The sequence below is a fragment of the Melospiza melodia genome, chromosome 4 (assembly GCF_035770615.1).
Source record: "Melospiza melodia melodia isolate bMelMel2 chromosome 4, bMelMel2.pri, whole genome shotgun sequence".
In the NCBI taxonomy this organism is placed as follows: Eukaryota; Metazoa; Chordata; class Aves; order Passeriformes; family Passerellidae; genus Melospiza; species Melospiza melodia.
This window is the reverse complement of record NC_086197.1, coordinates 97747326-97772875: the sequence shown is the minus strand read 5'-3', so window position 1 is coordinate 97772875 and position 25550 is coordinate 97747326. Positions and strand designations below refer to the sequence as shown.

The 25550-nt window shown below is 43.7% G+C and overlaps 1 protein-coding gene across 12 annotated transcripts in view; it reads right to left on the bottom strand.

Moving 5' to 3' along the window:
* SOX5 (SRY-box transcription factor 5) overlaps positions 1-25550 on the bottom strand; it is a 595693-nt gene that overhangs the window by 21886 nt on the left and 548257 nt on the right. For all 12 annotated transcript variants that reach the window (XM_063155718.1, XM_063155717.1, XM_063155723.1 and 9 more), the window contains 2 exons: positions 11191-11368; positions 5980-6125 (listed from right to left, as the gene is read on the bottom strand). In XM_063155718.1, coding sequence (XP_063011788.1) covers positions 5980-6125; positions 11191-11368 — 324 coding nt within the window. The remainder of the gene's footprint in view (positions 1-5979; positions 6126-11190; positions 11369-25550) is intronic.

The following is a 25550-nucleotide window of genomic DNA, read 5'->3' as shown; positions in this document are numbered from 1 at the left end:
CAAGAGGAAAATCTCAACCCACACAGGATTTCCTGGGAAGGAGGGTCTGCATGCAGGCAGAGAGAAAGCAAGAACACAGACCCTGCTTTCCTGGCAATTGTGTCATAAACAATGGGTGACTCAAGTGCACAAGCACCAATGCAGCCATTACAGAATACTTTTTTCCCCGTTTTCCCTAAAACAAATTCAAATTCTGAAGGAATTCAAATTCTGCAGGTACTCAAATGATGAAGGCTGCTGTACCTCTGCTTGCACTTCCTCCAGCCCTGCTGAACAGGGCAGGCTGAGCCCTCAGGGGCCCAAATGGACACAACCCACAGAAGAACCAGGCCCAGCCTCTGTTACACTGGAGAGAGGTACTGCACTGATGCCGAGTCCACAAATGAGCTGAAAGCCCATTTTTATGTGATCACATAAAAATAATAAAAAAAATCTCAGGAAGTAATAAGATCTCATGGCTGTGGGGCACAGCTTAGAACTTAAACCCAAGGACTCCAAAAGCTCCAAAGTCCTAACAAGGACTCCACATCACTTGTATGGTTTTACTTTCAGGAGGAAGTTGATGCATCTTTATTGGGATTCATAAAACTTCCACAGGAGCATAAACAGCTGCAGTGCTCCCTGACCCACACCGTGAATGTTCCCAATCTCTGCCCCTTGGAGTGAATGCAGCCTGAATCCCCATTTGGAGTTCATCACCTGCCTGGGCCCAGGGTTCTCCCCTTGCCTGCTGGTCTCCTGAACCTCAGCTGGGCTTTCACACACACACATCCCTGGGCAGAACCCATCCCTCCCTCTGCAGGCTTTGTATTTTATTAGCTAACCCTGCCCATGCATCCCTGCCACCACAAGGCACCGAGGACACCCATAAAATATCCACAGCATGCCTTTGAAACATGGATCTGGGCATTTAATAAATGATGGTCAATCAGGAGGGGGAAAAAACCCCAGTGTTTTAAAATAAAGAGCTAAAACCTTTGGGGGAATAAAAGAAGTCCTCCCTGCAGAATCTGTCTCCCTCCCATGCGTAGGCACTTGCTAACTGAGAGTAGTGGCACTGTGACAAAAGCAGCAAAACCAAAGGCAGGCTATGCTAAAGGAAAAGGGGGAGGGGAGTTCTTCCACTGGCCATCTGTGAAAACAAGGCATGTGGCCATTAGATGCAGAGGCTGTAAATATACACGAGCTCCACAAAGCAAATGGCAAAAAAGTAAAAAAAAGGGCGGGGGGGGGGGGGGACAGATAATAAGTGGATAAACTTTCAGGTGAAGTAAATCAAAGTGTTTATTGCTTTGTGTTGGGCAAAACCAGTTTTGATCTTGGTCCCAGTTTCAATCATCCCAAGTTCCTCAGCCCAGCCTGACCCATGGCCTCTCAGTGTCTGCAGCAAGCCCAGGGTTCCTCTGCTGTGCCAGCCCTTCTCTTTTCTTCTCCTGCCTGCCCTTCTGTCCTGCAATTTTCTCTTGACTTTCTGATTCAAATCTAACCATTAGGGGAAGGAAAAAAAGTTATTGAAGCAAAGTTCTCTACTGCAAGAAAAATTTAAATGTCATGTGTTAAACCAGCTACTCCATGTGTGCTCAGTAAAGTGAGCTGCAGTGTTGTATTTCTCACAGGCAGCAGGAGCTGCTGGTTTGAGATTCTCAGTATTGCCCCTCTTCCCAAGGGGAGAGCAGGGCCTAAATCCACTTCAGCTCCGTGGATCCCACTGGTGTCCTAAGAGTTAACTGTGCTCTCCCCATCCATCAGGCAGGCAGCGAGGCATCAGAGGGATGATGGATGTAAAATTATTGCAGGGCTGCCACCCGATACACTTCCTGCCATTTGTAACCAGCGCTGGAACCGACACACTCCTTTCATTATTAAACATCCACATTAAGCCAACATTGGTCACTGTCAGCCCACGTTTGGCACTTTCTTAAGGGGGACAGGGAGAGCTGGGGCTGCGAGTGGGGAGGATGGAGGGAGGAGGGGGATTGGGAACGGGAGCAAAGGCATCCTGAGCCCCGTGCTCCACAAGCATGAATAATAGGCTCAGCTCGCAATGCTGTAGTAAATATTGGTACAAATAGCTCTTTAGTCACAAGGCAGCACACAAGTATATGTCAGAGCCTTTTAAAAGGACACACTGCAAGCAGTAACAGGGAGAGCTTGCAGCGCAGGTTCAGCCCCAGTGAGGGAAGGGGGGTGTACTGGGACGCACTCAGCTGGGAGTGCATGCACACCCTGCTGGATCCTTGTGCTTGTGTACACCTCCCTGCCTGTTCCGGGGCTGAGCAGAGAGGCCAGAGCTCCCTGCCTGTCGTGCTGTTTACCCCAGGTAACACTGTTTATGTATGGGATGCATCAAGCTATAATTAACTGTAGATGACAATTACAAATAAAGCTACGCTCTCGGGTTTCCAAGAAACCACAAAAACACACGCTCTTCTCATTTATACAAGGAAGTGTTTCCAAGAAAAGTAATGTAAAAATATGTTTTACTGCATTTGCAATTAAAATAGGTTTTAGTGAAATCCGTGTTCATAGTGATGCTCAAAGTTTTTACTGTAATCCTCTGAAAATCAAAGCCGTCAAGATGGTCCAAGTTGGATGCCCAAAAAGTGACTCACCGAAATCATCTTAGCCATTTTTAAAGTCTTTTCTTATGTATGACTCCCTTTATACAGCTTCTCTCTACTTGCACAAATTTCTGTCTGACTCCTGCCTCAGCTGGCATGTCTGGCTGTCCACAGGGATCAATCCCTCTGGGAACATCAGCAAGAAAACAGGACACATCTGAGGAGCCCAGAGAGCTTCAACAGAGACTCCCAAAGATGATTACCTGCCCCAAGCCTGCCCAGCTACCCCTGGCAGACAAATCTCCACAAAGAGTCTCCCATAAATGCTGGGAATGGCACAGAGCTCCCTCACTGGAAGGCTGCAGAAGCAATTCTTGCCACAAAAAGCTCCACAGGCAATCAGAGGCCTCTAAAAGTACACTGCCCACTGCAGCAAAGAAAGGAGAAACATCTGGGACAGCCCCAAATGAGTGTTTGTTACCTGTAAATACTAATGTGCATTTCTAAGTACTAATATGCACAGGAATACATAGATATATATTAGGATAAAATAAAATAATTACATCTTGATTCCACCCCCATCTCCAAGTCTCTGGTCAGGAAGCAAAAGTGACAGACAGAATGTCTCTAAAGTTCAGGGGCTGCCACTAAGTCCTGCGGTGGGACCTTGAGCTGCTGAAAAGGGAAACTGTAAAAAAACTGTAGCACTATTTCTTGGCAACCAAATTCCCAACTATCTCATTCTCTGTCTCTGAAAACAGAGAGAACCAGAATAAAGTTTAATTTAAAATGGCAATACTGGCTTTCCTCTCAAATCTTGCTCTTAGTAAGAAAACCTTAATGTCCCAGAGCAAAAAATACACAAACTTCAGAGAAGTTGGATTGTTTGTCTGGATATGAACTTCACATATTAAAGTAAATCACAGAATCAATTAGGCTGGAAAACATTTCTGAGATCAGCAAGTTCAAATCAGCGAGCCCCAATAAAGTTCCGGCATTAATTGTATCCAAACCCCCAAAGCCGACAGCTGCTTTAGAAAAATTCTCTATTGAGCAAACCATTTTTTCTCCCTGCTACCTTGTAAAAGAACTCCTGTCTGCCCTCCACGAGCCTAGCAGGAGGTATGAATTAGAGAGGAAAATAAACTTCAGCTGAGGTTGAGGGTGTGAAGTGAAAACAGAAGGAATAAGGAGAATCCCAAGAATAGGAAAGTAACAGAATAAAGTGAATGCAGATGGTTCCACTCCTGTTACTTAATCAAAAGACTGTGCAGAGTCACTAGAGCCAGCATAAAGTCATGTGTTAGAACAACAGCTGATCTGTATTAAAGAAGATTAACTGGCAATGCCATGGTGGAGGGCCTGGGATTATTTTATGTGCTTCCACTGCCGAACAAGCCGTCAGCACAATTACTGCCCTCCGATGTGAATGACTGATCTGTAACCACAGCTAAACAGCATGCTGCTTAGGGGCCTGGGTGCTTCATGAAGATGAATTTCCATACCATCAAAGTGCTTTTAATGGGCTTCCTGATCCAACCACAAGGCCTGCTTTGCAAGTATATAGAACTCAGGATGAAGGCTTCCTGTCCAAAAGGATTTGGTCGGTTGTCACTTGACAATTCCCAGCCAGCACAAGGGAGGAGAGGGGGGAGATAGGTAGAGTTGTCTCTGCTTTGGAGGATTTAAAAAAAAAAAAGGCAAAAGAAAAAAAGGGTACAGATGCTTTCTGAATGCAACCAACTGCTGTATCCACAGCTGAATTCAATGCGCTTAACAAATAAGGGCAATTTAGCTATGCTTGCGAGGAATAGCTGGAGTCACTTTGCATTAGCATCTGCCTGAGTGTTAAAGTCATTTCTACATGGGGAGCACAGAAAAGGAATTTCTGCTCCGAGCATCCTTTCAAGAATGCTTAAATATTTGAATATAAATTCCTTTGTGCTTGTGATCACTTCTTCTTATATCTGACACTCTGCTTTTCCCTTTTCCCTTCTGGTGCTCTTCTCTGTGGAACGCCATAAACACGCTCCTGCCCTCTCTTTCTCTCTCCCCACAGCAGCACCCTGGCTCTCCTGAGACAGAGGGGAGGTGCTGCCAGATACCCACTACACTGACCTCTTTTCTCCTTCCTCTCCAGAAAGGGATGGAACTGGAGTCATTCCTACACCACCGACACGCGGGACAGGCCGATGGAAACAACAGTGCAGCGGTGAGAGGCTCACATGGACACTTAACATTCATTACACAGGCTGCTGGCTTCTCAGAGCTTATTGATCAAACTCCATCTAAACCGAGGCACAATGGAAAGCCATCCAAATCAGCAATCTGCTCGTTCTGGACAATATTGTTTGACTCGCAAGCTTCCCGGGATGACTGGGTTTCAAGTTTCTGCTAAATAGCTGATCATTTTTATTCAATCCATTTGTCTGCCCGTCTCAGTGAACTGCACGAGACTTTACAGTGGAAGTGCTCCCAGTTAAATGCAGCTGACACCAAATGTGACAAGGTGATCCTTGTACTGTATCAGCCCAGAAAACATTGCAGGGAAGGAGAGGAGCAGGGGGAAGCCTTGTTAAGCACACTGAGATGAGAACAGAGCTGAGCTGTGTATCCTGGGTGGCAGCATTGTAAGGACAGCTCACAGGGAATGTGGCAGCAAGCACTGGCAGGTCTGTTTATGCTCCATAAGGTGCACTCGCTGAGGAAAGAAGCAACCCACAACCTCACTGACAGGCACGGCAGTGAGAGCACACACAAATTTCACTAGAGAGTACCCACTGTGTTGGTATTTTGTTACAGCACAGCTTCACGGCCAGTCCAAGAGCAGACAGTGGTAAGGCCCGTACATTCTGCTGCCTCTAAGTTTCACTGCAAATATTTGGTGCAGTTTGTGCTGTCAATTCTCTGCTTTTCAATTCTGTTCAGTCATCTAACGTGACGTGACAGTGCTACATTGCAATGGTCACAAAATATCATCTATGATGACCTCACGAGGCTAAATACCCAGAAGCTGAGCCTGAGTATCAGCAAAGCTTATGTTCCTAAAGAAGCTTGAATATTTTCAAATCCAGCTCATCTCACAAACACATGTAAGCATTTCCATAAAGCAAGATTTCCACTTAGACCCAGAGATTTCCAAGATCACCTTCTCTTAATACATGTTGACAGGCTGGAACAGAGAATTAGTGGTCTCCAAAGTTCTCGTGAGGGCTTTAACCATCTCTGCTTCCTCCCCACTCTCGCCCAGGGGTTTCAGGTCTCTCTGTCATGTCATCTTTTGGCTTTTCACTTTTTTTGAACTATTCTGTTTCAAAAACAGAATGAGGAGGACGAGAAGGGAGGAAGAAGCTGTGTGTCTGTGGGGAGAGGCAAGAGAGCACTCTGCCCCTTTGCAGAAGGAGTCTGGGGAACTCACTTTTTCTGTCCTGCAGTTATTGAGACCCAGGCTGTTGACCACGGCCACCTTCCCATCCAGCACCTGCTGCTCCCTCCGTAGCTGCTCCTTCATCTGCCGCGCCTCCTGGATGGCCTTGGTGACAGCGTCGTGGTCATTTAAATAACCTGGCATGGACACAAGAAAGGGTGCCTTAAAAACCAGAAAGTCACAGCAAAACACTTCAGCTCCCACCAGGGGGATGCAGTTTATCATAATTAATGAGAAAGAGTTAAAAGGCAATGCCCCCCAACCTGCGTGCGCTCTGCAATTGTGCTGCTGTCATGATAGAGCCACCTGGACACAAAGCCTGGGAAACCTCAGTGCCAAAATGCTCAGTGCTGCTATTTGATCCCATCAGTCTCAATATTTCCCTGACACTGCAGAGGCTGGCCCTGTGCTCTGGGTGCAGCAGGATGGAGCTGGGTACGAGTCTGGGGAAGCTTTGATCACGCCAGCAATCCCAAACTCTTCAAAACAGACCGCTCCATTCTTCCCCTTCGCCAACTTGTGAATACATTAAAATAAACCACAGGTGGCGGTGGTTTGCTATACATATGAAATGCATAATGGCTGGGAAGAAAAACCTCATCCACTGAACACTCCCCACCACCACCTGTCATTCATAAATGTACAAGGAACCACAGCTACACGGACCTACACTGCCACTCCTATTCATGCTGCTAATAGTAGGTCAAATGTCCACTGTTTTGCTGCAAATTCACAGCCTAGGGCTTAGCCTTAGTAGTCACTGAATTATTTCCTTTTAAAATGTTACAAGCATCACCGGCCCAGCTAATACTATTTAATTTTAAATGTGACACTTTGTCATTTTTTTTCCTTTAGCGTACCATAGATTATACTTATTATGATCGGCGTGTGATTTGTAGGGTAGAATACTGATGGGAGACTCCAAGCCCCAGTCTATTTCTCAGATATTAAAGTAGAGGCTAATATCTATCAACCTCCCTCTCCCCCTGCGCATCCCCACACGTGTGCACACACTCACACACACAGACACAGACACACACACTTCTTTCTGTCTTTTAACTAGGGCATAAAAACGGCATAAAATGAATCTGTAATATGAAATTGCCCAGAAAAGGGACTTCTGTTTGTGACATGAGGCTAAATCTAACCAGATCCATTGGTGAATTGTGACAGATGGAGGGACTGTGAGACAGAAGGCAGGCACTAATCACACACAAAATGACCGGCTTGCCTCAACATGTTCCATGGATTCCAGCAAACTTTACACCCTAATCCATTTTTAGAACAAAAAACATCTGGGCCATAAATCCTCTAATCTGCCAAAACACGCTATTAAATCCCATGATTTGTTGAAAAACACTAAGATTAAAGAAAGGAAATATAAAATGGCTAACTGCCGTGTTAGGAAAGTGTTATTAATACTCTTTCTTTGTCTCAATTATGAATGTTCTGTTCCTAAAGAGCCTTGTCTAATCATGTCAGATTACACATCCCTGTTGTATTGCTAGACTCTTCTATCTGATCTGCTGATTGCCAAAAACGCAGGACATTGTCTTGCTGCTTGCTTGGAACATTTCTGGGGAAGGAGCTGATGTCAGATTAGTTCAGTGCTGTGCTGCTGTCAGGATTTTAGCTTGGTCTGGGCTTTTATTGTTGGTTTTTCTTGACTGTGGATAGCCTGGGACTGATACTCCCATCTTCCTTGGAGAACAGCAGCTAGAGAGAAAAGTTCCTGTGCAGTTTGACTGTTACTAATTGTACTAACAGCTAACTTTGGCTAAAACCCCAGGAACCCTGAGAGTTTTGTGTGAAATAACTTGATCCACATTGCTTTTATCCAATGACCCAGTTCAGTCATTCCCAGCCAATGGAATTCCTGTAATTCCAGTTTTTCGACCATAAGGAAGAATATAGCTGATTTTTCTTTTTTTTTTTTTTTTAAACTCCATTTTACCAACTTGCCTGGTTTCTTCCCCACTTTGCATCTGTTAACCTTTGCATCTGATCAACCTTCCATGTGGTCAGAATAAATTAAAAAAGGAAGCACATAAACAAACAAACAGCAGTATTAGTGCTGCTTTTGCTGTTGTCTAGGTATAATACTTTCAGTCTGTAACAGAGCCAAGTTTGCCTAGGAGCTGGAATTCATGCCCTTCTCCAGACTATTTGGCTTTTCCTGAATACTGCTATCTTTGAGACAGTTTGGCACATGACAGTGAATAAAAGCAAGCTCTCCTTATGTTTTTCAGTAGCTGCCAAGATGCTGGTGTGCAGGGAAATGATTAATATAGAAGCGAGTTGAATGTAAATTATTGTTGTTTAGGGTAGGTGGTGAATTATTGACAGAGAGGGGAACTGCATTACATAAAATGAACTTAGTTCCAAGGATTGCCAAACTAGCACAGAGATGTTGCAGATAATGGCAAAGAGCAGGGAGAAGCTGTTTCTGTTTTTAGTACACGGACATATGCCTGCTCCCAAAAAGAAAAGCTTGGATTTAAAGTCATCCATGGAGCCATGACATTTGTGACTGCTCAGTCTGTAGCACCATTTCTGTGCTGTGGGGATGGCTAAGGAAAGGGCTGAGGAGCTGCAATGCCCGAGTGCAGCCCTACTGACAATCCCTGAGGCTCTGGGCTGGTGTCCCCACTGAAAGCTGAGCAATACACTGCATTTCTCCTTGCCAGGGGAGCCGAGGGGCCTGAGCACAGAGAAAGTCCAATTTGCAGCTAGGGCTGGTACAAAGGGACATAATTTGCAGTTAGGGGTGCTGAGCAGAGACAGCCCAGCTGCGTGCAGCAAGGAGGGCTGTGCACACCCAGGACAGACAGCCTGTGCCTCGTGCTGACATGTCTCAGACATCTTTTATGAAAAATCCTTTCCTTAGGATTCTTCCTCCTGAGAAACTGAGAGGCCTCAGGAACAAAATGCAAGCAATGGTTATCTGCTGCTGTGGGATGCAACAGGTGCATCTGGGATTGGTCTCATGTGGTTGTTTGTAATTAATGGCCAATCTCAGTCAGCTGGCTCAGACAGAGAGCTGAGCCACAACCTTTGTTATCATTCCTTCCTTTTCTATTCTTAGCTGGCCTTCTGATGAAATCCTTTCTTCTATTCTTTTAGTATAGTTTTAATGTAATATATATCATAAAATAATAAATCAGCCTTGTGAAACATGGAGTCAGATCCTCCACGTCTCTTCCCTCCTCCTGGGACCCCTGTGAGCACGGTCACAGTGACAGCTCCATCACTGCAGAGCTGGAGGTGTCTGACAAGGGGCTGGGTGCTTCCCAGGGCTCTTTGTGGAGGATTTATCCCTCAGCATGAGAAAGGGATCCAGCTTCTCTGCCACGTCAGGGACCTTGGTAGCTTTGCTGAAAACGCTCCCAAGTTTCTCCTGGTGTGCTCCTGCTGGAGGGTGACATGGGATTTCACCCAAGCTCACCAGAGTTTCACCATGGCCACGAGCCCTGCTTGCTGTGACTGGGCTGGATCTGACCCAGCAGAGAGTTCAGGAGCTTTTCCTTCTTGCAGTCCTCCATTAAGGATAAACCTTTGCTAGCAGCGTCCATCCAGCACCAGCTAAAGACAGCTTATCTTACACACACAGCATGCACAGTGATACTGCTCTGCAACCTCAAAAAGTCACTTTCTATATTTGTAGCAGAGAGATATACAGCAGTGAACTCTGTGTCATTAACAATAACTTAAATATGTTATCTTTTGCTCCACAGTTTTCCATGGTTTATTAATGGTATAACACATTAATTCTTCCTACAAGAGTGACCTTTAAAGCTCTGTTCATCCTCACAGCTTTTATCCAATTACATTATCACTCATTAAAGGTACAGCATTTCAAAATCTGCACCTTGTTAGAAGAAGCAAATTGCAGGGGTCTCAAACCTATGGAAAATAGCAGGTGTGCAGGGAAAGAAGATTGGAGAGGGGAGAACAAGAGGTGTCTTGCCACTGAAATGTGAGTCAGATGCTTAACTTCCCATGGAAATACAATGTTCCCTCTGCTTAAGGACAAAAATCTAATGTGAAAAAAATGAAATTCAATGCATTGTGCATGGAGAGCAGCAGGGTCAAGCAAATTGAATATAAAATACATTACTGTGCAACACAGTCAAAGACTGTAGGGTTAATAACAATACAGACATTAACAATTAGTAATGTGATATTTAAAAAATATTTATATGACTGTAATGTGTCATACCAAATAAACACTGCTGCAGAGCACTGCTGTATCACAGACACAGCTTCTGACAGGTTTGACCTAGGGCTTCTTTTGGGCTTTTCTGTGCTACCCCTGAATGTGGCCAGGCAGGAGATGCTCTAGGAGACAGCAGAAGTAGTACATCTGCCTCACTCATTTCCCAAAGCAGAGCTTGGTTTACATAATGGAACCTTGATCCAGGTTATACTCAATCCCTGCACAGAATACACCATTTGATTTGGAAGGATCAGGAACGGGGTGAGTGCACATTTTCCTTACACACAGAGGACAGTCCCTGTAACACATCAGATTTATGAAATTACCTGTAAGACTGTTACTATTTAGATGGTCCTTAGGCAAAGACATCATTTTGGCAGGAGGAGGAACTATCACTATTTTCTGGAACGATGTTAGAAACAACCAGTCAAGACTTTCTTTGCAACATAGAACAACAAATCTGGGATTTTCTTGAGTGAACCTGGTGATTGTTTTGCTTATTACACCAAGGTGAAATAATATTGCATCCAGGATTTGGATGGACTGAGAATCAAACTTGTAATTTTGGAAAGATGTAGACTTTTAACTTTAAGAGATGTTTCTGAAAGCTCATGCATCACTATTGGATGACAGGGTACAATATCAAGGGTCTCCAGTGCCCACCATCAGCAGGTCACTGTGGATAAATGCTGCATTAATGTGTGCCATTAAAAACCAGCGTTTATCAGAAGTTAAAGCAGCATCTGAAGTAACACACGCCTTTGTTTTCTTAGTCTGTGAAAGCTAAGAAACCCCTCCTGAAAGGAAAGTCTCTTGAGTTTCTGCACCCACACCAACCAGCTGGAGCATCATGGGCACCCTGGGCAGCTGTGGGCAGGGCTGATAAAAACCCTTCCCAACAGGAGCTACCCTTGTTCTGAGGGGGACACACGGGGCTGGGGGGACACACAGAGGGCAATCAGTGGGACACACAGGGCTGAGCTCACCTATTGTGTTGGCTCTGGCCGAAGGACTGGCTAGTGTTGCTGGCACCGAGGACTTTAGTGAGCTGGCCCCACTGTTTATTCTCAGAGCTGGCATGTGAGGAGAGGTGGGGGACGTAGGAGATTTGCCATCAGATGTCTTGGGTTTGGCTGAGAGGTTCAGAGGCTGGGCCACTTCATCCTGTGGAGGCAGAGGAGACAGAGATGTTATCACCCAAGTGCCGCTGGCACAGCTCTGCCCAGCCAAGGCAGGGGCTGCTGCAGCTCCCATGGACCCAAACCTGAGAGCTGCTATCACACACAGCAAGATCAGATGTGATACCAGCTTGTCACTCCAGCTTGGAACTGCAGTGACTGATAAACTGGAAAATTAGTGTGACATGGTCAGAGAACATCATCCACTCTGTCTCTGAAGAAATTATTCCCATCAACGAGACATTCGCTTCTGTCGTGAAAATAAACAGCAATTTCACAGTTGTACTTTATTTTCAATCTTATATTCATTAATGAAGTAAAAACTGAAGACCATCCTCACTTAACACTCAACCACCACTGGCCAAACTGGGCAAACAAGTGAATGGGGGTTCAGTTTGGTTGGTTTTTTTTTGTTCTTTTTTTTTTTTTTTTTTGGTGTGTCTTCTCTTTGGTTTTTCTTTTGTTTTAACTGGTATTTTCCCCTGAACTTCCCAGACTTAGAATCCCAAGTACAAAAACACCATAGGAAATGAGTACTTCTCTTCCACCTTAACAAAACCTGACACAGTAACCTGGGTAATTGTGCACACAGAACTCCAGATGTTTTTATCTGTCGCAAAGCTGAACTTCTAGATTTCAGCAATTATTATTATGTGAAAATGGAAAAATTGGGTGACATTTTTTGCAGGGTAATGGAATTATTCCTAAACCTGGCTTGATTACAGACAAGAGTGACAGACAGTGCTATAAAAAACATTAAAATGCCAAGTAATGTGTTTTTGTTCAACCAAAGTAAAATACAATAAGAAAAAGAAAAAAAAAAAACCAAACAGAGAAGGGAGAAAAGGATTTTCTACAGGGTGAACATTTTGTAAGTGATTTTAACTGACTTTTAAATAAGCAGAACTAATGGATGTGATATTAGATCAAATCATCACATAATAGCTTGGCATTGTCTGACACTGTGACTCAGGGAAGTCATCTTTTAGCTACAAGGAGTGCCTCATGGACAGCTGGGCTCCAGCTCTAGGCACTGAGGAAACTGATTCTGGCCTCCCCAAATTGTAACTACATCTAGTTTTATAGAATTGTTCCTGACTTACTTACAACAATGCAAAACTAAGTGAGATCAGACTCAGCTTTTGGTTTTGGTGGGGTTTTTTTTTTGGTGTTTGAGTGTTTTACTGTTACCACTGAATCTCTGTAACTATCACGTAAAGTGATTCTTTTCCACACAGGAAAGAAGGAATTTTACAGCTGCTATTGCTCATGGAACTACGATGGAGATGTCTCCAAACATAAAGACAAATTCTGCAAAGCTCTGTCATGCAACTTTTCCATTGCCTCTGAGCAAAGCACCTTTGTTATATGCGATTATATTTCTACATTTGGTTATATTTCTACAATTTTGTGGCAGTCATAGCAGATAAACGTTATCAGAGGCATAGTGGACAAAGCTGTCATCCTTAAAGTGATGCTGAAGCCATCCTGGAGGCAACTTGTGCATAAAATAAATAGGAAAAAATCAGTGCATAGAATTGCCTTAGGAGCCTACATACTACACTCCCAGAAGTGAATTAGGTACCTAGATGGCAGAGTTCTGCTGATCTCCCATGAGATTTAGGCTGCAGGGTTCAAAATGTCACCAGTAAAACTGGTATTCGACATTTTTAGAAGGGATTTGTTACTTTACAGAAATACAAATAAATTGTAGTAGAATACAACAGATAAAGATACAATTAGAATAAAATAAAATACCAGCCAAATGGAAGGGGACTTGCTTTGCTGCTCCCCTGATTTCAATTAAAAAATAAAGAAGTCTCACAGCATTCCAACTATAGAGTTGTGTAATTGGTACTGAGTTAGTTGAATTAAAGTTTTGAGTACAAATGAGCCAACAAAGCAACCAAGGACAGCAACCCCGTGCCAGACAAGGATGCCTGAACAGCCAAGCCAGGTATTTATCTGGAACTCAGCCTGAGCAGCAAAGCAAACCTGCCCACAGACCTGTTTCAGCTCAGCCCAAGCGGGTTTGGTTTCCATGCATGTTGGATTCTTGACCTCTGCTGGAAGCCCCACCAGAAGGGGCTGATCTGTGTCAGATGTGGAGCAGAAAGGTGCCAGGCGCTCTCTGCCCAGAGAAATGAGACACAGCAGCAGCAGCTCAGCAGCAGCAGCAAGTCCTGGTGGGGATGTCTCTCACCATGGCACGGGCAGCGTGGGTCCCAACCCACATCCCATTGCGAAAGGCTTTTCAGCCTCATCCTCAGTCCCTCAGCCATCCTATCCCTGTAAAACTTATTTCCTTCCCTCCTCTTGCTCCCTCTCCCTTTCCTCAGCTCTTCTGTTCCCTTTTTTTAACCTGGTGTGAAGGCAAGGTCCTGTCCAAGTCTACTGCTCAAGGGTGGCTCTGCTCTCATTTAATGCCACTGGTTTTTCCCCATTGTAGGCATCAAGCAATGAGACTGTTTGTGCTGCAACTATTCCTGGGAGTAAGAATGTTCCTCTTCATTCAAGTCAGCACAGCCTTCTCTGAAGCCAACAAATATAAGGCCTTGTGGAAATAATAGAAGCCGACAGCTCCAGAGCTGATAAATGTCATTCCAAATTGCCCCTTCATTCACTTTCATTGTGTGCTCAGGCTAATGGTAAATTAATTGGAGGTCACAGAAGCTTGCTTCTCATAAAGGAGGATAAGTAAACAATTTTCAGCTATTATATATATTTACAAAATGATACTACTTCACTGTTTGGTCTTCATAACATTTTTACTTCTGTTATTTCCAAGAGCATTCTCAAATCCTCGCTGGAAGTCAAATGCATTAAAAATCCTGCGTTGCATCAGGATTTGGTAATAACTTCAGTCATTCCCTTTACAATAGTGCAACTACACTGATTTATTCCAAAGGACTCTAAAAAATATCTGGAGGACAAGTAATAACATACAATTGTGCTAAGTGTGAAGATGAGTGTTAGGATCTTCATTCAGTGAAACAAGTTACTCTTTTCCCTTTCTGCAGCCATCAATTCAGAGTCCTCTCCTCTTCCAGCTTAAACCAAGAACTGTGCTGTCTTCATTACTGATCTGAGCCTGTGTAACCCCAATAAGAACTAGATGCTAGCCCACCTTTATTTTTTACCCATAAAATCTCCCAGCTAACATTCTGCCACATTACAGATTAGCCGAGTTTTCCCAATTATGCCAGACTGCTCGGGCAAGTAAGAGACATAAAAGATAAAGCCCAGATGTAGCATCTTCCCTTCAGGTAGATGGTATCTTTCAGCAGCCAGGAGATTTGATTTTATGCAGTGGATCACAGAATCTAGAATTACTCCCTGCACTCAGTTTTTATTAGAGAAAGCATTGATTGGTCCCTGCCTTTTTTTGAAATGCAGCTATTCTAAGATGACATTGATAAGGTAAGGTTTTTTCCCAAGCCAGGATTTCTTAAAGAGTTAAAGTCAAACATTTATTTATATATCAGCCAAAACATTAATGCTAAGACTAGAAGACGTTAAGACCCAAAAGGCTTGTAATAATATAAACACAAATGTGATGAAAATAAAATATGATCTTGATTAAAGGTTATGAAATGCCTCTTTAAAAGTAGCACATTTGTCTTACGAAACAAAATACACACAGGCACAAAATAAATGTAGAGACAAAAGCATAAGCAAAAACACAGGAAGAGGGGCTAATAGAATGTACCCACAGAAATAATAATAAAGTGTACCCACAGAAAGCAAAGCACTGGCAAAGAGATTCCCATCCCCTGCATCACAGCTGGGTCACAGCAGCTGCTGCTTTAGGGAGAACTGATTTGCTTCCCAGGACTGGGAGACTCACTAACCAAAACTTGAATTCAGGAACCTTAAATCCTTGACTTCCTCCAGTTTTTTCCCAGGTTGTATCTAGGTATTTGAGGAAAGAAAGAGCCCTCCATGTACACCAGAATTTGGGGGTAAGTAAAATATTCAAGAGCTGTATTTTGTAGCTTCACTCAACCTGGATTAGTTTAACTCTGAGCTGTCACACTTCAAACTTCAGACAGAGAAAATCTCCAGTTCAAGAGCCTGACATGCCACACACACAGAAATGCTGCTGGCAGGCTGAGTGGGGATCACACTGCTTTTAAAGGTTTGCTTGGTCCTTTGAAAGGTAAAATGCTATAGGTTAACACAGAGTGCTCATTAACGTGGCAGGAAAAGTGAAAGAGGGGGAGAAGGAAGGGATTTGGCCACAGCCAGGCAGGGACAGCAGCAGAGCTCCAGACAGACCCAGGAACTCTGACTCCCAGTCAGCAGCCTTGGAGTATCTGGCTGAAATGATGTCTTTGCTAATCTTGCCATCACGCTGTCTCTATTTACTTCCTCCTAGGATAAAAGGTTAATTCATCTCCACAGAGAATAGATATGGGAAAAGAAGGGGATAAAATCTGATTTGGAGAAACCCTCTAAACCATTTATTAAAAATGGCACTATTTCAACACCAGGAGCTGAATAAAAGGCTGATATCCCACATGAATGAAGCAGTCTAGAGAATGAAAAAGGGGGTGGGGATGGGGCTGGTGGTGAGGAACCCAGACAATTCACTAGGGTTTGATAATCTCAGTCCTGTTCACACATTTTAAGGGCAGCGCACTATTAAAATACTGAATTACTGCACTGTCCTTTAAAGCCGAGTGCTGGATCCCACTGTGGCACACGCTGCAGGCCCAGGTTGCAGGGTTTATTACAAAACCATCCGCTGCTCTGGGTATCATCTGACTGGCAGTACAAATGTGCTTAAATGACCTGGCTTCAGCACAGCCCAGCCTGCTCTGCTAAAGAGGCTTTTCATGACCTCTGGGAACACATTCACCACGTCTTGCTGCCTGTTTCAATGACCTTGGCAGTACAAATTGCAGCCAAATGAGTTAGGAATAAGAAGCCAGGGAGGGGAAGCCTGCAAGATTGCCTCTGCCACCTCAACAGAAACAAAGGCTCATTCCCCCACCCGTGTTCTGCTTCCTGGAGATCTTAATTTCAATAGAAATGCAAAATATGGAGCACTCGCTGGCATGTCTGGGGCAGAAGACAATGATGCTATTGTTGCCCACTGAACAATGCAGCCACTCAGTGGCTTATCCAGGCTCCTGCTTATCCAAAAATGGCTAACCAAAACAAGGAACTGAGCTACCACAGCAGAGATGCAAAGACAACCCTCTGGAACCAGTGTCCCTCGGGAATACAGCTGTCCACACACTCACACAAAGGCACAGCAGCTTCCTTCACCTCCCCTGCTCCTGGAGCCACTCGTGGTGCAACTATCAGCAGTGATAATAAGGAGCCAAGAGGTAAAGGCAGTTGTGAACCATGGTGTATAAATGAATCATGCTGCTGATATTATCCTCACTGATGAAATAATTGTATTAAATTAAGCAGGGATGTTCACATGACAGGATGGGTGAATTAGATAATGCTCATCTGCAGCTGTACCTCCTCCTGCCACATTCTCAAGTTTTGATTAAGAATAATGTGTCCCTTCCTGCAAAGGTGGAAATTTCTCTAACTATGTAGAAAAACACATACGAGACATAAAACCAGGTATCTTGGTTATGATACTGGAATAAACACAGCAGAATTATTCTTCAGGTTCAGAGAAGTCCCTTCATCATAGGCTTGCACACAAGTTTTAGCAGCAAAAGTAGAACCAGACTCTGGTTAGAAAGGAAAAGGCACTGAAGAGAAGGACGAGGGCAGGTATGAGGAACAACAGATTTTTTTCTATACCCAGAACAGATTTTTTTTTGTACTTTCTGGATCCGGGGCATGTTATCCAACCCAAGTTGGTACTTCACTGACACTGCCCTAATACTCATTCATGGGACTCAAAACAAAGGGGGAACTGAGCAGCCCTACACTTGTGACAAATACTCTTTCTGTTCTCTGCTCTGCATATAGGGAACCACTCAATGAATAAATTACTCCCCAGTTTACACACTGGGAGGATTGCTGCACAGCCTCCACCCTTGTTCATGGAGAGAAGTGGTGCAGGAGCACAGCAAGGGGATCTGCTCTGTAGCACCTGGGACAGAGAGGAGTTCTCCCCCAGTGTTCTTCTGCAGCACCAGGGACTCAGTGAGGATATCCTGGGACTTGTTCCTCCCAGAGAGATCCCTAGCACCCTCCCCTCTCCTTTTTCTCTGCAGGAAGTGGAGTTGCCAGGAAAGAAGTCAGACACCATAAAGTGCTGCCCTGCAGAGCCCAAGCTGTGGTTTTGCCTGCTCTGCACAATGTCCCAGTAAAACCAGAGGGCTGCTGGCTGGTTTGTGTTTAGCAGTGCCGTTCCCCAAAGCTGGATGCAGAACTCCCCAACAGACACAGGAAGGACAGAAGGGGAGCATGCAGAGTGAGCAGTTCACAGGTGGCAGACTCCTTTCCTCCAGCCCACACCTCTGTGTGTGACACACAGCACTCACTGTGCAGCACTCACTCTGCAGCACCTGTCCTGTCAGGCACAGAGCACAGAGGCTGGAGTAACAGACAGAAACCACAAAACCCTGGGATCACTCCAGTCCTGCTGCTGCCCAGCCACGAAGAGTGGGATGTTCCAGCTAAAAGCATGCCCAGGGAGAGAACTGCAGCACTGCTCTCCAAAGTCTGAGAGCAGGGATGTCCTGGGACAAAGGATTTCCCCTTGTGCAGCATCTGCTCACACCTCTGCACACAGACCCAGCTCCTTAAAGGTCTCCAGGGAACCCTGCACTGGGACCTTGCTCTCTGGGGTGCTGTGGCTGCCTGGCCAAGAGAACACAGCAGGACAGGCAGCTGAGCACAATCAACAGCCTGCTACGTGTTTGCTGAAAATTCACTTGTTTGGTTTCACAGATCTGCAGAGACAAATCCTCCAAAGCACACCGCAGCTCCTGGCTGGCTCTGGACTGTCAGAATGCCCAAGCATCCTTGTGAACTCTGCTGGCAATCCCCACAGACAAATAGCACAATGTGCTTGAGGAAAGCAGCCAGGAGGAGATTTCCAGGCTCATTTTCCTTGAACATGAGTTTGCAGTCCCACCGACCTCTAGGGAAACCAGATGAGTTATGGATGCTTATCCCAATGCAGACCCAAATTTCAGCATTTGTTTCATCCACACAGAAGTAAACTACTTAGTCCTATCACCATTACTCTTCTAATTGGGCATTTGCTGTTCTGTTTGACTGGAAGCAGCAGAAGTGAGAGCTGCTCACCACCTTGCTGAGAGGACCCAGGAAGAGCACTTTCAGTACAGCTTGGAAATAAACTGCAGGAACAAAGAGCTTTTAGCCTTGCACCTCAATGGTGAAAAACCTCCTTCCCATTCTGCATCTCTGAGTGAGTGAAAATTCAGCTCAGCAGCCTCCTATACAGAAAAGCCTCAGTGAAGCTGAGCAAACCTTGCCAAGCTGGTCCTGAAATGAGAAGGGTCCATGCTGAGTAAGGATAAAACAGGAACCAGGGTAGAAACATTATTCTTCACTTGGGATTCCCCTTGCCTGTGCTTCATGCCAAACCTGGGCCCTGCTGTTGGCTTTTTGCATCTATTGTTCAGCTGAATTTCTCACAGCACTGCTCCACCTGTTTATTTATAATGCTATTATAAATAATGTAATTTATTAATAACATTGATAATTATAATAATGTTATTATGTATAATGTTATTTGTTCATGAAGTGCTCAGGTCAGGGGCTAAGCAGGAGGAGTGATTTAGGCACAGGTCAGCAGGGACTGATGCAGACACTGCAAATCTGTAGGGGAAGGTGACAACTGATCTTTCACAATTTTCACCATGAAAATCACTTCACATGCAGTAAAAATCATTAGAGAGGATCACAAAATTGTGGGGCAAAGGAAGGGAAAGGGTTCTTCCTATGAAGACTGCTTCTCCCAAACTGCCCCCCTGAAATACATGGCACCAGTAAAGCACAGGAGGGGAAAGAAAAAATCACTTCTCCAGTATACCATAGGAAATATTAATTAATTAGAGCTCACAATTACTCTGACAGCTTTTGCCTTATTTTCCAGCTGGGAAGAATAAGGCACAAAGTGGCTGAGTGATGTGTCTAACCTCACACAGGGAGCAAACAGCTGAGTCAGGAGGAAGAGCAGAGCCACTCTTCCTCAGAGCAGCCTTTGGGAGCTCCTCTGATACTGCACTGAACCTCCTGAAATGTCCAGCTGCTTCAAAACAAGCTCCAAGAACAGCAGACAGAGGTCAGACAGCTTGATCTGTGGTTATCTATTCCTGAAGCTGTGCTGGGCAGAAACTGTAGTGGTCTGTGCCCAGTTCATTGCTTTTTTAAATCCTTGCTGCATAATTCTGAACGTGAGGAGTTGTGTCCTTATTAATGCCCTCTCCCACTCATAAGAAGGCTGTTTAAAAATGGAAATAGACATTGGACTGGATTCTGCTGCTGCCTAAACTGAACCTGGAGTCACCACCTTGCAAGGAATAATCCCCATAAACGCTAGGCAGAACGAGCACCAATAAAAACAACAAACCTGCAAGGATGGGGAAGACTTGGAAGGAAATAAAACAAGGACCTGCAAAGCCAAACAGCACTACAAACTGGTACATTTTAAATGAACAACAAGAAAACAGAAGCCACAGTGATCAAAGCCTCCCACCTCCTCTCTGTGGTGGATGACACCTTCGCTGGGAGCACACCACCACCTCTAACCCCACACCTGCAAAAGGAATTAATTTCAAAAAGAATACACACCAAAGAGAACCATATCAAAACAAATTAGCAACAGACCCCTCGTCCTGCTCTGGTCGGGCAGGAGAGGCAGGGATGCTCACAGTTGCTGAGATTCAGGGGGGAAAAAAGACAAAACAAAACCAATCCTCCCCCACCCCTCAAAAAAAAAAACCCCAAAAAAACCAAAACAAAAAACCCCCAGCTGTTGAAAACTTTAGAAGAAACAAGTCCAAAGACCTTGAAAGAAAAGAGATTTCAAACAGCTTGGACAACTGGCAGGGGGCTCAGAAATTCCTTCTCAAAAAACACCTGTGTGTTCTGTGACTCTGGGTATCTCCATGCAGCCTAGGCAGATTTCTCACTGGGAGAGGCAGCAAGTACAGCCTAGGAATGTGCAGTGCAAGGATAATGTACACTGCATTTGTGTACAGATACACACAAGTGCTACAAAAATGGCAAAATGTGTTTTGCAACCATAGCCATGACCTGCGTGACAATTTGTTTTTCCAACTAATAGCTTGTCTAAGGAAAGCTATCAGTAAAAAGCTCATCTGTCTTTAATGCTTGCATGCCATTGAAAACATCCCAGATCACTAAAATCAGAATGAATTTACACGCCATCCTGCTGGATATCTTTATGTTTCATCTACTTTTAGCAGCAAGATGAAATCCAATCAGCAGCTGCAGAAACTGGAGGCAGTTTAAGGCACTCTAGGGAATGCTGAAAGCCAACACACAACTCAGTAAATACTGCACTCAGAGAAGGATTGGTTTTATTCTTGTACCCCATCCATGATCCCATATGTGGGGTCAACCACTTGAGAGAACAGCTCCTGGGAATAACATTAATAATTACAATAATGATATTATATTATTATTATAATAATCAATATATATAATATATAACCATATTTAATATATAATTAATATATAATAATATAATAAATAATTATAATAACGATGTTATATTATTAATATATACTATATCTATAATATTAATAATTATATCAATGATATTATGTATAATGTTATTTGTATAATGTTTTGGGAATGGTTGGGATTGTTGCAGCCAGGCTTTTTTCAATTGCTGATCCTTCGGGTCATCCCAAAGAGACCCAGGTACAGCTCCTGACCTTACAACAAACCTTCTCTGTGAATTTGAGTGAGCCACTCCTCACCTAACCTTCTGTGCAAGGCCATGAACATCCCTGTGAAGTTACCACAAAATGGCACCAAATATAAACCCTAGTGCTTTGTACATGGCTCAGAAAGCAAAGGGTCACCCTTTGCCTCAACTCTCCCACAAAACTGGGGACAAGACAACCTTCCACCTGTGAAAAGGGTTTATTCCATGCATGGCTGTGAAACTGCATGGCAACACCAACATTTGCAGCCCTTTAAGTTTAGGAACTACTATTGATGCTATATACTTAATTCTCTTTCTCTCTTCCTCTCCAGATCTATATCTATATCTATATCTATATCTATATCTATATCTATATCTATATCTATATCTATATCTATATCTATATCTATATCTATATCTATATCTATATCTATATCTATATATCTATATATCTATATATCTATATATCTATAATCTATATCTATCAATATCTAATAATCTATATCTATATATATAATGACTACCTGTGTTTATTCTATTTGCTGCTGAATGCAGAAGAGCGCTGAAGGAGTATTCAGCCCCCCCTTGGTGCACAAGGATTCAGATGCTGTTCCTGCCTCACACCAGCAGAAATGAAATCACCATCAGGACCAGAACTGGGGCCAAATTGCTGGCAGGCACAATGAACCATTAATTGCTGGATTCATTAGTACGACTCATAGTTTGTCCCCACGAGATGCTGAATACTTTCAGCTCCTTTTAAAACCTTGCATCTTGGAAATTAAAATTAACAACAGCAAACTAGTATTTTTGTTACACTGTAGAAACCCAGCAGGAATTTGAAGTCAGATCACAGGAAAGCTAAAATTCTATTATGTCAAATATGGCAGATTTTTATCTAGCCCTTCCCTGTGAATTCTGGAGAACATGCATGCAACCACACACAATAGCTACTCCATGCTGCTCCTCAAGCCTAAACAATTGGTTAAAATAGTTTTTGTAATGCTGACAACAGCCTCACAAAATACCTTTAAAATCCCCCACACCACACCATTAAGACCAGCCTATTCTTTTCAGGCATACAACAAATGTCTATTTAGGAACACATCCAAGAGCATTTCCATCACTCAGGCAGGGCAGTGTACCTCCCAGGAGCTGACAGTGTCAGAGATGGAAAGGGAGACAGGCAGGGAGAAGGGACCTCCAGCGCACCCACGGGCTCCACTGAGGGCACAGAATCCAGCCCTGGCTCATCTCCAGGAGCTCCAGCTGTGTCAGAGGTTACCCACGAGCCATTTCTTGATGGTTCAGAGCTGATGCCTACAGATCTCCTTTTATTTTAATGATGACTTCCATACAGATGTTAAGACATTCTTTGTCCACACAGAAGCGTACGAGAGGGAAGCTGACATCTTAAAAAAAAGAATTCTAAGAGACTGATTTGCTTTTTGTGAACAGGGCCAGCTCTGGGCAGTTTTCATATCTTACCCAGAAGAAAAAAAAAAGAAAAAAAAGCCCCCTTCACCCTTTTCTCCTATGCTAAAGCTGCTGTGTTTCTGTGACTTATTCTGGGCACAAATCCTAGAGCACTGACTCAATGTGTATGTCACCAGTTAATTACCTCCAGACAAGACACTGGGGCACTTGGAAAGCACAAGATAATTTTATCTCCCCACCAGTAATGACACGAATTTACACAGCATTATTTGCTCCGCCTGGGCCCAGAGGGGTTCGCAAAGGGAGTCCCAAAGATCACCATGGGAATCCTTCCAGCCTCACTGAACCATCCCCATCACAGGAAAGGCAGGAGCAGGACACACCACATCCATCTGAGATGCCAGATGTCCCACTGCTGAGCGCTGTGCAAATGGGAGATTTTTAACCTCAGCACTCATCTGTGTGTCAGTGTGCACAAGGCCTGTCTGTGTGCATGTGCTGAACTTTCCTCACCCCAGCTTTGGTCTGGGCCTTTACAGACAATGTTGAAGGTACAGACTATCCACTCATTTATACAAATGAGATATGATTCACACAAATTACAAATAATAAGCAAATGGAGATAAATTAATCAATTTCAGTGTTTTAATTGCAGACTCTATTTCCTGTGGACATCTGAAACTAGGAGGAGAGTACCCAGAAAAGGAAAGAAGATAATTTCAGAGAAGACTAAGAGTATTGGAAATAAGCACAAAAAGGGGTCACTCTGATCTGCAAGCAAAGCAGAAAAAAGGAAAGATTTTAGATTAGCAGAGCTCAAGATTGACTGAGGCAACCAACAAGCTCAATTCAAAATATATTAACTTACAGCTGTAACCTGGAGCCTATACAGCTCCTAGCATGGCTAAAGATAAAAATAATCAGTGACCTGGAATGACTGCTCTCCCTGAGAGAGCCACCTTTGCAAAGAAAGAAATTCACAAGAAACATGACAAAAACACTTTCCAGGATTGCTACATGCATATGACTTCTCCTAATTGTACACTCAATTAAAGCTGCTTTACTTATGAAATACCTCAAAAATTAAAATACTTTTGTAACATCGCAACTCTAAATTGAAAAACTTTCTGTGCACTGCTCCCATCACAGACATGGCCTTCCACTCCAAGGTACTCAGAAATCTCTTATCAAACACCTTTTTCCTAATCTTTTTGTTTTGTTTTGTTTTAGCAGTTCTGGCAATAGCTTATCTTTGCTTTACAAGCAGCAAGGAAAAATGTAGCAAACAGAAACTGAACTCATTCATTAGACAAAAGGTTCACATTGGAATCCACACTGACAGCATTAATGCATGAGGACATGTGGCCAAGAGTGAAATTTTAAACCAGTTTCATATGGTAGATCCTGTCTCATCAGCCTCTGATGTTCTTTGGATACTCCCTGAATTTTCTCTTTGGATACTCCTGAATTTTCTCTCTGGGTACTACTGAGCCACTTTTACTGGGAGATTCTACACCAGAAAGTCTAATTCTGCTGTGAGGTATTTATGTCTTAGCAGAATTGTCAAGATGAAATCTTCTATCGTTTGAGACTCAAAATTAATCCCACTTTAATAAAAAAGTAACTCACAGATTAATTTTCTTAGCTTCTTCCTAAGCCTTTGAGATACATTTATACCAATCTCTAAGTTTCACGCATGACAACATGAAGATTTTTGTTTAAATGAGATTCTTACACACTCACAAGACTTCAGCACCTTGGACCTTAAGGAGGCTCCATTATAAAACAAGAACACTAAGCCACACTGCTTTGGAAAATATGTGTACTCTAAAGTGATGCTTTCCACATAATGTCTCTGAATCCCTCTTTTGCAACAGCTCATTTTACACTGAACAGCTCAAACCCATTCTGCACAACACGTGTAGTTCTGAGAAACCTGAGTGAAAAGTTGCCAAGCACTTCATGTAAATCTACAGTTAATACTAATCCAAAAGAAACTGTCTTGTTGAATTTGAGAAGCAAACTGATTTTTCCACGCTGCTGCTAAATTTTGCTTCTCTTCAGATACCCACAGCTACCAGGGATTAGAGATTAAAATGTTTCAGATTAAAATATTTTTGGAGCTGCCTTGTTAGGTGATTATCACTCAGGAGCCCTTCCTGCACAAGGCATTTCCCTGCTGCTCCTTTGAGCTGCATTCTGTCAGAGCACGTCAAGAGGAGCTCACGTCAAATCCAGCATGCAGCGTGGATGCAAACCCTTGTGCAGACAAAACAAGCAGTTCCTGTCAGGCTGATCACACTGGGACTTCATTTCTCCACCTCAGAAATTCCCTTCCTGTGCTGAAAAGGAGCTGTACATTTGATAAAAGGTGGCTCTGCTGCTGCCACTACACACAGCTGCCAACACAGCCTTTCTCTGGCCATTGACACACAGGGAAATGCTCAAACACTTGGTCTGGAGCTGCAAAAGGGAATTAAGAGTTAATTCCCTTTTAAGATTGAATTTCCCAGGACCTGAAGTACCTGGTTCCATTCGGGAATTACCTGGGAGAGTGAGAGTTCTGTGCTTGGTTCCAAGCTCCCCCCAGTCCATGAGACAGGGACATTGCTGCACTGCCATCACCTGTGCTCCTGGATAAACACATCCCAGGTTTCCGAGACTCTTAACAGCCCAGAGGCTGAAAACCAAACCTCTGGAATAAAGGACGGCTAAAAAATCCCTGGGATAAAGGATGACCTCTAACAATTTCCCATTCTGAAGGAAACGATGCATTGATCTGATATTGGCATAACTCCCTGGTTTGTTATCTGTATTTAACTTAGAGCTAACATTGGCTCCCCATCTCTTCAGGGCTGCCACACTCAGCAGCCCACAGTGAAGA